The sequence below is a fragment of the Balaenoptera acutorostrata genome, chromosome 14, assembly GCF_949987535.1.
Source record: "Balaenoptera acutorostrata chromosome 14, mBalAcu1.1, whole genome shotgun sequence".
Classification (NCBI taxonomy): Eukaryota; Metazoa; Chordata; class Mammalia; order Artiodactyla; family Balaenopteridae; genus Balaenoptera; species Balaenoptera acutorostrata.
Window position 1 is genome coordinate 73,596,519 of NC_080077.1, and position 14,257 is coordinate 73,610,775.

At 40.0% G+C, this 14,257-nt stretch overlaps 1 protein-coding gene across 2 annotated transcripts in view; it reads left to right on the forward strand.

Annotated features, from left to right (window-relative positions):
- CEP162 (centrosomal protein 162) overlaps positions 1-14,257 on the forward strand; it is a 93,605-nt gene that overhangs the window by 52,202 nt on the left and 27,146 nt on the right. For both annotated transcript variants that reach the window (XM_007195908.2, XM_057527968.1), the window contains exons 17-23: positions 667-779; positions 2,691-2,796; positions 7,970-8,096; positions 9,310-9,473; positions 10,548-10,652; positions 11,809-12,021; positions 13,155-13,804. In XM_007195908.2, the coding sequence (XP_007195970.2) occupies positions 667-779; positions 2,691-2,796; positions 7,970-8,096; positions 9,310-9,473; positions 10,548-10,652; positions 11,809-12,021; positions 13,155-13,804 (1,478 nt within the window). The remainder of the gene's footprint in view (positions 1-666; positions 780-2,690; positions 2,797-7,969; positions 8,097-9,309; positions 9,474-10,547; positions 10,653-11,808; positions 12,022-13,154; positions 13,805-14,257) is intronic.

Here is a 14,257-nt window from a genome sequence, read left to right on the forward strand (position 1 = left end):
TTAAAGAGGTTAATAAGCCAGAGCATCTAAGCACAGATGGGTACTTTCTACCCCTGATCTCACTGTTTGAGTCCCCCTTCACCTCAAGTCAGGTGCTGTACTGGGTCTAGTCTCTGCTCTGCTCCGTCCTGATCTTCCACAAACACCCAGTCTCTAACTCCCTGCTCACAGAAAGTTCCAGAAATAAACATGGATACCCACCGTGGGTACATCCAATTACCTCACGGCAGAAAGACGGGGCAAAAACAGAAAAAAAGAAGGTGCAAACAGTCCCACTGGCCTTTCCATCCCTGGTGCATGAAGTCAGGATGTGGTTATTCCTGCAGTCTCTCCCCCATTTACTCCTGTGAAATGCAGTACATTATACTGACAGGCTCTTTGGCTTTGGGAATTTTTTTGCAACTTTTTTTTCAAGTAAGCATTTTGAGCATTTTAGAAAGAATTGTTTTCAGATAACAGATTTTCTTCTGAGACAAATCAAAGAGTTTGAAAAAGATTTTACTTACTCAAAAACTGAAGAAATTTAAAAGCTTTTAAAAATGTTTAAAGGATGTATCTTTTAGAAGCAGATATACTTATGTATATTGATATGTATACTGATTTTACTTATGTAAAAATCAGTACTACTGATTTTTAACTAAAACATAATTTTCCGTTTATAAAAAGGAAAACGAAAAATTGTATAATCAAGTGAAGGATCTCCAAGAACAAAACAAGAAAAATGAGGAGCGAATGTTCAAGGAAAACCAGAGTTTATTCAGCGAGTTAGCTGCCTTAAAGTAAGTCCTTTTAAAATTCTTAAAATCAAATATACTTGGCCTATTTCTAAGCATTTTATTGTTATATTAATAAAACATTTAGTATACTTAGAAATTTTTAAAAATTGTACACTGATTTACAGTTTTGTAACTTTTGCATATTTAATATTCAGTGGATTTTCTCTTGGTGTTAGATGACTAGTACATACTTCAGTATTTTCAGTATATTCGTATTTGAGTTTGACATCAATTTCAGGAAATTGAATATTCCTTTTAAGCCTGAGATACTTGGGTAATACATCTTAGTAATAATGCTGTTAGTAATAATAGTAAAAAGAAAATACAGTATTATTTACTATCTTAGGTCAGGTTCCATACAAGTAGAGCCTGAGATGGGGATCCTCGTGGAGGTGGTTTCCCGGAGGATAACTCCCAGGAGAAGGGGAGCAAGAGAAGCGAGATGGGGGCGGGTAGCATGGGGGAAGGTAAGTAAGAATGTGGTCTCAGCTGGAGGCTGGCTTCATTCTGCTCTCGCCAGGAGGCTCAGGAGAACAGATTGCATTGCAGAGTTGGCCCCTACTTGAGGCAAGTGGGGGGCAGCCTTTTGTACCCCCCAAGGCAGCCAGTCACTGGCTGAGGTGGGCCCCAGGAAGCGAGTGGGGGTATCCTCTGGGCCAGGGGGGCAGGGGTTGCTATTTGGCAAGGGCATTTCTCCAGAGAAGGAGAACCTGCGAGTTATTACAACCAGCGCTCACCGTGGCAGGCTGACGGAGCACCAGCACCCACTTAAGAATCAGTCATACTTCAGACTGTAAGGTCTTTGGGATGTTAATACATCCGTCTTTAACACACTAAGTGAAAGAGCTGAACCAACAAATGTGGGCAAGCTAGGGTACTTTCTTCTTTTGGGAAGTGACTGCCAGCTATGCATCATTTCACCTAAACACCTAAAACCTCAAATAGGACCGCTATCAGAAGAAATTTCTTTGGCTATGAATGTCATGTACGTTTTGTTTATTTACATACTTCTTCCATTTTTTTTGTAAGGTAACTTAGGGCATATGAGGCAGGGATGCTGTTAGCTCACACTCATCTTTCATGCAAAATAGAAAAAAGCATATCTTGTAGCAGACAAAGCTGGAAAGTACACAGGTTGGCAAGTGAGGGCACTTTTGTGTAAATTAGGAGGGGGAAAATGCCCCTTTCTTCTGGTAAGTGTGACCCCATGCCAAGGCTGATAATCTGCACAGTTCTGAGGCATGAAGGCATTTACATCTGCTTTCTTCCCAGATGCTTTCAATAAAGTATTTTAAAATTTCATATCTGATAATGTTGCCTGGCTTTTAAAAGAGAAGATCTATTCCAGGATCCAAACCTGAAGCTCTAAATGAATTTTCACAATGGAATAAATGGTTTCTTTAGAAAGTAGGGTTAGATGATCATATGTGTACTCCTAAACTTGTATAATATCTCTGGAAAAAAACAGAAAAATTGATTCTAAGGTACCAGTAGTAGACTGTGTTTGCTTTTGTTTGTTAGTTTCGATGGGTATGATTGGCAATTTGTGTTTCTCAGAAAGGAGTCTAGAATGATGTGACAAGGAGTACAGAACACCACAGGGGAAATGCAGCAAGTCTTTCCGGGAGATTGATTTTTTTTTTCTGAGAATTGGCAGGAAATATTTTTATATTACAAACAAACCAGTACTCTTAGGGTTTCGGTTCTTTTAGATTATACATAAAAATGTCACATGAAGTATACTTCTCTTTTAGTATTTTAGTATTGTAATCTTTAGTTTAAATAAACTTTCTCTTCAGTGCCTCACATAGTTTCAACGTGCAAAGTGTTTTTAATTTTTAAGAATTGAATATTTTGTATTGAAAGGAGTACCTTTTAAAAATATATATATTTTTTATTTTCAAAATAAATCAGAGAACAGATGCATAAAAGTCGTTTCCTGTCTCAAGTAGTTGAAGATTCAGAGCCCACCAGAAACCAGAATTTTACAGATCTGTTAGCAGAACTACGGGTGGCACAGGTAAGTTGCATAAGGATTTTAACCATTAGTGATAGGAAAGATTGTTATAAAAATCTCTACATGTGTAAAAAAAAAAAATCTGCTTTTGTAATTTATGAATAAATAAAATCTGCTTATACATTTCATACCAGTTAAAAATTAGGAAATATCTAAGGTTAGCACTGGGACACGTGTGACCTTACTATAGAGGAGACAATGTGATGCTGGTTTTAGATGGCATCCTCTTTATAATCCAACCTCTCAGCAGGCATTTATCACGTGGAGCCATGTTGGAGGCATAACCTTATTTAGGGCATGTATACCTAACTTCAAATTCCTCATTGGAAATGTACGGCTAAAATAGGAAAATAATTTGAAGATAATCATTCACCTTAAAAAGTTAGTTGGCTTTTCCTCTGTCTTCCCAAGCGGACTGTGCACTTCTAGGGGGCGGAGACTATATCTGCAAATATGTGTGTCCGATGTGCCTAACACAGAGGTGAAATGCAATAGCTACTGTATAACTTTTTTCTTTATTTGTATTGAATTGTTATAAAGAATATGGCCTAGAATTTTCTAAAGCAGTATTTATTAGTAGGAGAAGGTTGGGGATTTAGGGCAGATTAATTTTGTCTTAAGCAGAACAGTTCTATGCATTGCATGATTTTTTTTTTTTTTTATTAATTAATTTATTTATTTATTTTTGGCTGTGTTGGGTCTTCGGTTCGTGCGAGGGCTTTCTCCAGTTGCGGCAAGCGGGGACCACTCTTCATCGCGGTGCGGGGACCGCTCTTCATCGCGGTGCGCGGGCCTCTCTCTATCGCGGCCCCTCCCGTTGCGGGGCACAGGCTCCAGACGCGCAGGCTCAGCAATTGTGGCTCACGGGCCCAGCTGCTCCGTGGCATGTGGGATCTTCCCAGACCAGGGCTCGAACCCGTGTCCCCTGCATTAGCAGGCAGATTCTCAACCACTGCGCCACCAGGGAAGCCAACATTGCATGATTTTTATCACTCCTGTCGCCAGGAACTATGCTCATAGCACGCACCAGTCGCTGCAACACTCAGAACCACTGCCACGTTTCCAGACATCTCCTGTGGGAGGGCAGTCAACTCTCCCTACTCCCTCCCATTAAGAACCATAGCACTAAACTAAAGTCCTTCCAATCTATTTGAATGATTACATAAATTAGAAAAATTCCAATTACATATCACTTTTTAATTAGAAATTTATTATATAAAGTTAGGTTATATAGCACTTTAAACATGCCTTAGTTCAATAATTGATGCTTAACAGACTTGTATATAAAATACAGCTTCAAATATGATGAATCCATTAGAGAACTTTCTTAAGATGCATGTATGTATAGAATGATTAGATAGGTAGGCAAATAAGTAGAAAGAAGGAATAAGTGATTGGACACCCGCACTTATGAGTGGGCCTCAAAAACTAGCAAGTTAGGAGAGCAATTAACATTGCTGAAGTTTATGAAGGCTTGGGAAAACATGGTAAGGTTTCAAGCACGGCATTAGCTTCATTTGAAGGCTGTTATTAGTGACCTTTTAAAAGTGCTACTTTGAACACATTTTTTTCTGACAAACGGGAAGCTAAAACTGCCACTGAAATCACTGGAAAATGCTGGCTAAAATGTAAGAAACATCTTGTAAATGCATAACCCAGCTCTCAAGAAAGTAAGGGGAATCTCTAGGGGTCAGAAATGAACAGGGATACAAACCTAGCAGTAAGCATTTCTCCTAGGCTGCCAGTTCAGTAACCACGAGCCTTGAGCTTTAACAACAAAGTAGAGATAGGACCCCAGGACTTCAAAGGGCCACATGCTTCAGTAAAACAGTGGTCTATGAAAAAACCCACCCACCTTCAGAAGGGGCTGAAATATCAAGAAAGCTTATCTGTCTTAACTTGATTTCTATATAGACAGGGGGAAAAAAAATCTCTGCTCAGTGTCTTACTAGTTGTTCAGTATAAATGTCATCCCTACTGCCTTCATTTGTGTTTTAGCATTTGAATTGACACTACTTTCAAGGGTTGGTCATACTCAAACTGGAAAAAAAAAATAGCATAAAAGGGGGTCCTGAGTCAGTGATCATCTTTAGTGTGTCTATAAGAAACACATGCAAAACACTCTTAGGGGTATCCATCCTTAACCCAGCTCACATGGTATTCCTTCAGATAAAATGAAGCATGCTGATGGTATGCTCAGAATGCAGAATTACAAAACCCAGGGAAACAACCCACCGTGAGCAGGCATGGGATGATTTAATAAACAGCAGGATTAGAACTCCAATCAAATTACTGAGTAGACTATGAAATAAATAGACTTTAAATGATTTAATATACAAAATAAGTGAGAAATTCAGTGTGAGGAAAGAACAAAACAGACTAGGCAAATTCAGAGAAAAATAAACAGAATAAGTAGAAAAATTAAATAGATCATACATAACTAAGAAGAAATTGGTAAACTGGAAGATAGATCTAAGGAGCTTAGAGTGAAACACAAAAAAATAGAGAAATGAAAAATATCAGAAATGTGAGATACTCTAGTATGTAATTAAATTTTTTTTGAAGTAATGGCTAAGAAATGTCTAGAAATTATAAAAAAGATGAATTCTCAAATTCAGGAAATACAGTGAGTCTTGCTCAGGATACATAATTTAAAATCTGCATCTAAACCCATCATGGTGAGAGTACCAAAGGCAGGGAACACCTTAAAAGAAATCAGAAAGGTACTTCCCTGGTGGCGCAGCAGTTAAAAAGCCACCTGCCACTGCAGGGGACACGGGTTTGATCCCTGGTCCGGGAAAATCCCACATGCCGCAGAGCAACTAAGCCTGTGCACCAAAACTACTGAAGCCCGCGCACCTAGAGCCCATGCTCCGCAACAAGAGAAGCCACCACAGTGAGAAGCCCGCGCACCACAACGAAGAGGAGCTTCTCACCGCAACTAGAGAAAGCCTGCGTGCAGCAACGAAGACCCAATGCAGCCAAAAAAAAAAAATCAAAAAAAAAAAATCAAAAAAAGTGTTAAAAATTATTTAGAGTTGTATTTATTTGTGCAAATATTGAAAGATGGAATGTCATGCGTTAATTTTCATTCACTTTGGTTTTCTGAGTTTAAATAGTTTTAGGTCAAAAAATTCATACTGAGATAAATCTGTAATATAATACTCATATCAAACCTACTTATGTATAGTCTAATTTGTACCTTAAAAATTAATACCAATTAGTGTAGTCTTAAAATGTGAATTGTTTTTTTGTAAACTATGGATGGACACATACTAAAAGCGAAGGTCCTGAGCCCTGTCCTTCTAGATTCCCAGGGTGGAGAGGAGGTTGAGGCTGACTGCAGTTCGGCCAGTCAGTTAGGCAATCGTCCTGGAGCTGGAAAAACAGTAGGTAAACAAGACAGACATGGGCCTTGCTCACTAGGAACCTGTATTCTACCAGGGAAGACAGATAATAAGTAAACAAGAAATAGTTACAAATAGAGGCAAGTTCTTTGAGGAGAATAAGAATAGAGACTAACGGTAGGCAGGGCAGGGGTAAGGCATCCGCCAGCCGTGTGGGCCAGGAGGTGCCCTCTGAGAAAGTGGTGCCTGCATCAAGAGTGGAGGAGAAGCAGCAGCTCACCGCGCAAAGGCCGGGCCTTCCAGCCAGGGGGGAGCACAGGCCCTGAGTCAGGACTGGGCTTGGTGCCTTCCAGAAGCAGAGGCACCTGAGGCGGAAGTGCGTAAGGGCAAGAGTGATGGAAGAAAAGGTCGGAGAGACAGGCAGAGGCCTCTGAGTGTCCACACAGTAGGTTCTTGGAGACACTCAGTGCTCTCCTGAAAAGACATCCGCAGAAGATCACACAGAAGATGAAACAATGAAATGATACAGCTAGAACCACGCTTATTCAAGCCCTTATGAATGGATTTATTTTCTTCATAAGACTGGATTTTAGATTCTAAGGTAGTGTGATAGAAAGTTTCTAAGAATTTTTATTTTGAAAATAAAATCTACCAGCTGTGCCCCAGGAGTTTATTCAGCAGTTACGAGTTCAGTTCAGTGTACAGTGATTGAGGACCTGCCACGTGCTTGGTGCCGTAAAGTGAACAAGTAGTAAAATCAGTCTTGGTCCCCAAAGAGCTTTCAGCCTAATGAAGAGAAGAGGCTGTACGCAAATAAGTGTCGTACGAAACAAAGTAGTAAGTGCTATATGCTAGAGGTACACTGCAAGTTTGTGGTACTGCTGGGGCAGGGATTATCAGGAATAGCCTCATTTGAACTATGCTTTGAAGGATAAGCATGACTTTGGCAAGGCGAGGAACGAGGGCAGTTGAGAGAGTGCGGCCTGTGAGCACATTGAGAATTTAACTTTTTTTTGAATGTGCCAAGCATTTTTTTGCATTTGTGATATAGGGATGAGCAAAGTAAGGTTCTGCTTTCAAGTAAATGTCTATGTCAGGCGGTGATGAGTGTGTGAGAAGAAGAAAAAGCAGCACACCTAAGGGCCAGGATGAGGGTTGCCGTTTTAGAGTGATCAGGGAAGGCCTTCCTGGGGCCTCGTTTGAACAGAAATCCTGATAAAGTGAAGGAACAAACCACCTGGCTATGTGAGGGCAGAGGAGACGGTAAGTGGAAAAACACCGTGGGGTCGGAACGTGCTGGGCGGGTTCAAAGAACAGCCACGAGGGCTCTGCAGCTGGCGTGGAGCGCGAGGGGGAAGTTTGCAGGAGATGTGTCAGAGGAGCGGGCACGACTGGGTTCTGTGACACTGAAGGTCATGGTAAGGACTGTGGGCTTCCCCCAAGAAGGGTGGGAGCCACCAGAGAGCTTCAGACAGAAGACTGACATTAACTGACTCTTGAAGACAGTTCCTCTGGCTACTGTGAGGAGAAAAGACTGTAGGTGCTGAGAGTGGAAGAGGCAGACTGGCTAGGAGGGTATTGCAGTAAGCCAGGAGAAGTGAGAAAGGCAGAGTGGAAGGGCTTGGAAGCTGTGCTGAGTTAGGTGATTAGAACTGATTCTAGTAGGCTCTGGGGAGCTCGTGATCGTTTGGAGGGGAATGGTGATAAGATCAAGCTAAAATTTAGAAAAATAATTAGCAGTGTTTATGATGACGTGGGTGAAAGAGACTCTATACCACAATTTATTGTGGTTGGAAGTAATTTGCTTTTGTATTTTTATGAATATCAAGAAAGAAAAAAACAGTTTATTGGAAGACATCAAAAGACTGAAGCAGGACAAACAGGCTCTTGAAGTAGACTTGGAAAAAGTGAAGAAAGAGAGAGACCAAGCCAAAGACCAGATTGCTTATGCCACAGGTAAAAGTCTGAGCTGAAACGGTTTACCTTTATACTCCTAACTGTTCTAATCTTGAGTTAAGTAATAGCAATTGGATAGTATAATTAAAATGCTATTCCTTGAAGTGTATTGTAATTTTAGAAACTTTAAAAAATTAGTGAGTAGGTATGTGCATTTGATTGGTTTTAGCAGCAATAATTGCGAGACCAAAGAAAGTCACAGATTGTTTTGAATTCATGGCATTGTAAGCTTAGTTGTTTACAGTCATCCCAGCTAAACTGTGACTTTACAGGGCACGGTCTCCCTTTTTATCCCTGGGTCTGAAACATAAGCTCTCAAGTATTTACCAAGTGAACAAATGTTTGTAGAAACTATGTTTGTAGAAACACAAGGATGGATATGGTATACCCGACCAGGGAATGCAGAAGGAGAGTAAGATAAAGTTTAATATTAAAAAAATTAGAAATAAACATGAGGGTGCTAATAAGGGTTTCAGAGAGGAATGGCATTTGAGGGTCCTGACAGATGGAGAGATTCAGGAGTAAACGAATGGAGGGGGCCGCTCAAGAGTGTTTCCTGAGCGTGTTTTTGGATACACCTGTGGATTGCGGCTTAGGATGGCAGAACACAGGGCTAGAAAGGTTGATCAGAGAACCCCTTGTTTGCCAAAGTAAGGATCTTTCCTCTGTGATATTATGATCTTCAGTGTAAGATGTGTATAGTAAAATCCACTTACTGTTTGTAAGAAATTTACTTTCCTCATCTGTAAAATAGAATAACAACAATAGTTCCCATCATATGTTTGTTGTATTAAATAAAATCTTACATGGGAAGCACTCTCTAATGTTTGTCATTGTTACTTTTTAATATAATAATAATATAATTATAGGAATTCTTCATTTTTATTATCTCCTGAATCCAACATTTATTTTCATAGAAAAGACTTTACTTCTATAATGAAAGTCAGTGGGAAAACAAGTGATTTATCAAAAATTTCTATATGCCAACTTTGCTACAAGTTTGAGGATTTGGACTCTGAACAGTCTTCATACTCCTTTACTAAATACACTAAACTAGACACAGGCTTGCATACATCAGTTGTTTTTGGCCTCTTATTTTTTTCTTAATGCTTTCATTAGGGAGACATTGGTTTTCATTTAAAATCTTTCAATGTAGTTTATTTCCATACTTTGAAAAGTTACAATGGAGTTATTGTATTACTTTATCTTATAGGTGAAAAATTATATGAAATAAAAATTTTAGAAGAAACACATAAACAAGAAATAAGTCGCCTGCAAAAAAGATTACAGTGGTACGCTGAAAATCAGGAACTTCTGGATAAAGATGCAGTTCGGCTTAAAGAAGCAAATGAAGAAATTGAGAAGCTGAAACTTGAGGTAATGATCATTTCAGAATGTATTTCTATAGATTAACCCTATTATCTTCAACACTCCTTCATAGCTTTGTGTCATCAAATCAATGTACTCAAAAGTCTGTTCATTAAAATGGCCTGTTTGACTTTGGTTTGTGTTTATTTGTGTAGTCTATTTTAGATTAGCCTGAGAATACAGTCAGCCATCTGTATCCACAAGTTCCCTATCCAGCAGATTCAACCAACTGTGGATTGAAAATATTTGGAAGAAAAAGTTTCAAAAAGCAGAACTTGAATTTGCTGTTCACTGGCAGCTATTTTCATAGCATTTACATTGTTTTAGGTATTATAAGTAATCTAGAGATGATTTAAAGTATATGGGAGTTACAGGCAAATACTACACCATTTTATACAAGGGACTTGAGCATCCCTGGGGCTTCGGCATGCCCGGATCTTAGTATCTGCAGGGGTCTGGGAACCGGTGCCCCACGGTTACCAAGGGGCAACTGTAAATCCAAGCTCCTTAGCACAGCCTGTGAGGTCCCCATGTGGTCTGAACCCTGCCTGTCTCTCCAGCCCCATCCGTACTGCGCTCCCCGGTCACTCTCCTCCCAACCACACGGGCCTCCCTCTGGTTCTTGAACATGCCAAGCTCATTCCACTTATTGCTTTGGCCTAGAGTGTGCTCTGACCTAGCTTCTTCCTGGGTCTCACTCCTTGTTCAAGTCTCAGCTCTGATTTCTACTTGCCAGAAAGATCTTCCTGATCTCTTAATCTAATGTAGCTACCAGTCTCGCTTCCTCTGACTCTTTCTTCTCATTCCTTGACTTTATTTTCTTCATAGTACTTGTCACTCTCTGAAGTTATTTAATTTACTTAATGATTTTGTTTATTAGCTTTTCAACTGTCTCCTTCCATTAGGACATAAGCACCATGAAAGCAAGGACCTGGCTTGTCTTGTTTGCTCTCTGTATCTCCAGCACAGTGCCCCATCTGGGATCTAATAAGTGAATTAATGAACTGCTGTTATGCTTCCCTCTTGGTGTTTCTCTGCTGTGTTTTAAATATGCTTCTTAACATGGTCTTTCCTTATTGATAGGTTGAGAAACTGAAAGCTGAATCTGGAAATCCATCCATCCAGCAGAAGATACGTTTAAAAGAAAAAGCAACTGATGCCAAAAAAATTCAGGATCTAGAGCGACAAGTACGTGTTCAGGGTAAATTTTCATTAAGATATTTTATATACAGAGCATTTTTGTTTTCTCTTTTGTTTCAGGAGTTCCTACAAGATGTAGTCAACCTGGAAATTTTGGGTTTTATTCATTCATTTTAATATAGAACTGCCTCTACTTTAAACTTTGAATACAGTATTTAAAGTAACAATAAAAACACAGTAAACAACATCATTTTATGTACTCTGTGGCTTTCTGCATAAAGAATTTTTAAGAGTAATGTGTCTCATTAGGTGGTAGACCTATTGATGAAAGGTTATTTGCATCCCAGCTCTATTTGACATCCAGGAAGAAGGAAACAGAACTTTGCCACTCGGGGTGTAGAGCTAGGATCCCTTCTCCTGAGGAAGGATAGGTGAGAGAGGAGGGCAGGGAAGGAGACCCTCCAGCTGGGAACATGTTAGTAGCGCTAGGGAAGTCCTGCAGAACACCCTGGAAACCGAACATCCCCTCCCAGAGAGCTGGCCATAATTTTGAGCTCTGGCTCACTGTTTAGGCTTAGAAATACTCATTTCATGGTCATTGTGGCTGGAAGACTTTTTTCAAAACCCATATAGTAACACTTACTAGGATAAAGATTTTTTTTCATTGAAATAGTTAGTTTGTAGGCTGGAATATTAATTGTACCTTATGTTTTTAAAGTCTTCTATAATGTAGTATTTGTATTCATAACTAAATATTAAAACAAAATTAGAATTTCCAGTCCTGTTCATAGAGAACATGATTCTGTAGTCAAGTCATGACCCTTAGACTACAGCTGTTATTCCATCACAAACCTGAAACTGTGAGGTCATCACTGGGCTGAATATTATCCCAGTTTTATGAGAAGAAGGAAAACTAAGCAAAAAATTAACTTTGTTACTTTACAGGACCTGTTATATTAAAAGGTATGACTTGGTAGCTTGGTTTAGTGGCCAGGAAAGGAACAGGACTGAATTGGTTTGAAGAGCGAGAAATATTCTGAAATAACTATAGTCTAGGTCGCTGTGCATTTGATTCAGTCTTGAGATGTGATATGAACATCTCTTTGAAATCTAGACTGATAGAGCATAATCTAAATTTTTACATTAAGCTGCTTAATTTTAATATACTTGTGACCTTAACATGCATACAAAAATATTTTAATAGGTTAAGGAAATGGAAGGAATTCTAAAGAGACGATATCCCAATTCTTTGCCTGCTTTAATATTGGCTGCCTCAGCAGCTGGTGATACAGTGGATAGAAATACAGTGGAGTTTATGGAAAAAAGGATAAAAAAACTAGAAGCTGATCTGGAGGGCAAAGATGAAGAAGCAAAGAAAAGCCTTCGGACCATGGAACAGCAGTTTCAGAAAATGAAGGTAAGTGCCGGGTAACCATGGAGATGGGGCTCAGAGGTGTACCATGGGGGGGGGGTGGCTGGGGGCTTCTTAGAATGAGACCGAAGAGTATGTCTTTGGAGGGCAGAGACCAAATAGAGGAATGAATTCCAACCCCCCACCCCTTTTAATCTCTCTAAATGTACCTAACTTTTTCCTTTTTCCAGTCCCTATCCCACCCCCTTCTCCTGCCCCTGCTCACTTCCAGCCACTTCCTCCTTTCCTTTCTGATTCCCAGTGCACACCAAGCATTTTAGTTGCCTTCGCATGTGCTCTTCCTACTTCCAAAATACCCCTGCTTCCACTTATCCCCAAATGTACACACATCCCTCAAAGCTGAACTTGAATGTGCTCCTCTGTGCCATCTTCCCTCCTTCCCTTAGGCCTCCAGACACACCCGGGTGCCCCGCTGCGCCGTGTCCATAGGCCCCTTATCGCAGTTATCATAGGACGTTGAAATTTGCCATGTCGTTCTCCTCACCGGGCTGTGAACTGTTTGAGGGCAGGAACTGAGTTTATCTCTAGGATCTGGCACAGTGCCTGGCATGCAGTTGTAGCACAATAAATATGTTCAGTGATTGAATGAACAAAGCTCTATCATGCCTCCCTCCACAGAGTAGACTATTAGGTTATTTTGTTAATAATAATAAAGCTCCAGTATGCAAATCCTAAGCTGACTTATTACTCCTATGAGATTTCTAAATTGATGTTAGAAGGTTGAAAATGTGCTATTTCTTACAGATATCAGTAACCCCAACTGCTTTCCCTGTTTATCCTCAGGGAGTATAGTGTGTCAGTTTGCATAGAGAAGGGTACACAATAATAGGTTTGCTTGTGAGGTTCAAATAAGTTTTGGTGTACAAAAACTTGTAATGTTATGAAGCAACATATAATTAGGAAATTACATAACATACATTGAGAATATATAATGGTATGCCCTTCAAAGATAGGACTTCAACACATTTGACTGACTCAAGGAACATGGGCTTGGAGGCATCAGAATGTATGGGGAGTCCCTGAATGAAGGAAAAGGCAGGACCTGGGAGAGTGCAGGGCTTCGGTAACTAATGAAATGTTTAGCAGTGGTTTGTCGTTACGTGGATTCTTTTCTACAGATTCAGTATGAGCAGAGACTGGATGAGCAGGAGCAGCTACTTGCCTGCAAGTTGAAGGAGGCATCCCAGAGCCAACATGACAGCTCCTCCAGAGTTAAAGCACTAGAGAAGGACCTGGATGACCTTAAGGAAGCCCATCAGATCACTGTAAGAAATCTTGAAGCTGAAGTAGATGTTCTTAAACATCAGAATGCTGAATTGGAGCTCAAGAAAAATGATAAGGATGATAAAGATTTCCAGTCTGTAGAATTCCAGGTGGAACAGGCTCATTCTAAAGCTAAGCTGGTCAGACTCAACGAGGAGCTAGCCGCAAAGGGGAGAGAGATACAGGACCTTTCAAAAACTGTGGAGAGGCTTCAGAAGGAGAGGAGAAAGATGCTCTCTAATCAGCACTCTAAGGCTAGGGAGGAAATGACTGCCAGAAGGGTGAAGAAAGATGTTCTGCACCCGGGTAAAAGAAATGCTAACTCCTCTGGAACCCTGGAGGGCAAGCTTTACCAACCACATACTTTTACTGATTCCGATATTTCAGAGGTTGTAGAAGAAAACTGCAGATTGAAAAATGAACTGGAGAGATTAACTGTGGAGAGGAATGAGCTGAAGATGAAATCTGAAGTAGCAGTGAACCAATTTGAAAACTCCATGAAAAGGTAAAAATGTGACTTCGTCAGTATATGGAGATATAAAAAGATAAAAATTTAAAAATCATAGATGTATTTCCCCTGGATAATTAGTTTGACCCTGAACTAAATTCATTACCAAATTTTAAGAACCTGTACTACATTGCTAAGCACAGATGTGTTTCAGAGTTGGATCTTCTCCCTATTGGAAGCTCAGATTCTAATGAACTTGAATCTTCATGTCAACCCAGTTCTTGGGCCAGGCAGTCTTACCTTTCTGCACGTATCCAAATGGTGTTAATAAGCTGACCCACTGGGCCTCCCTGCAAATGAATATCATCATTTATGGTTGCTGTAGGCAGACAGCTATCAGAAAACAGCTCTTAGTAAAACTAGTTGACATTCTAAGAGGAAAAGGTCCTCTTCCAAAATAACTCTTCAAATTAATCTTGTGATTACATCTGTTCGTGCCTTGAAGAACTT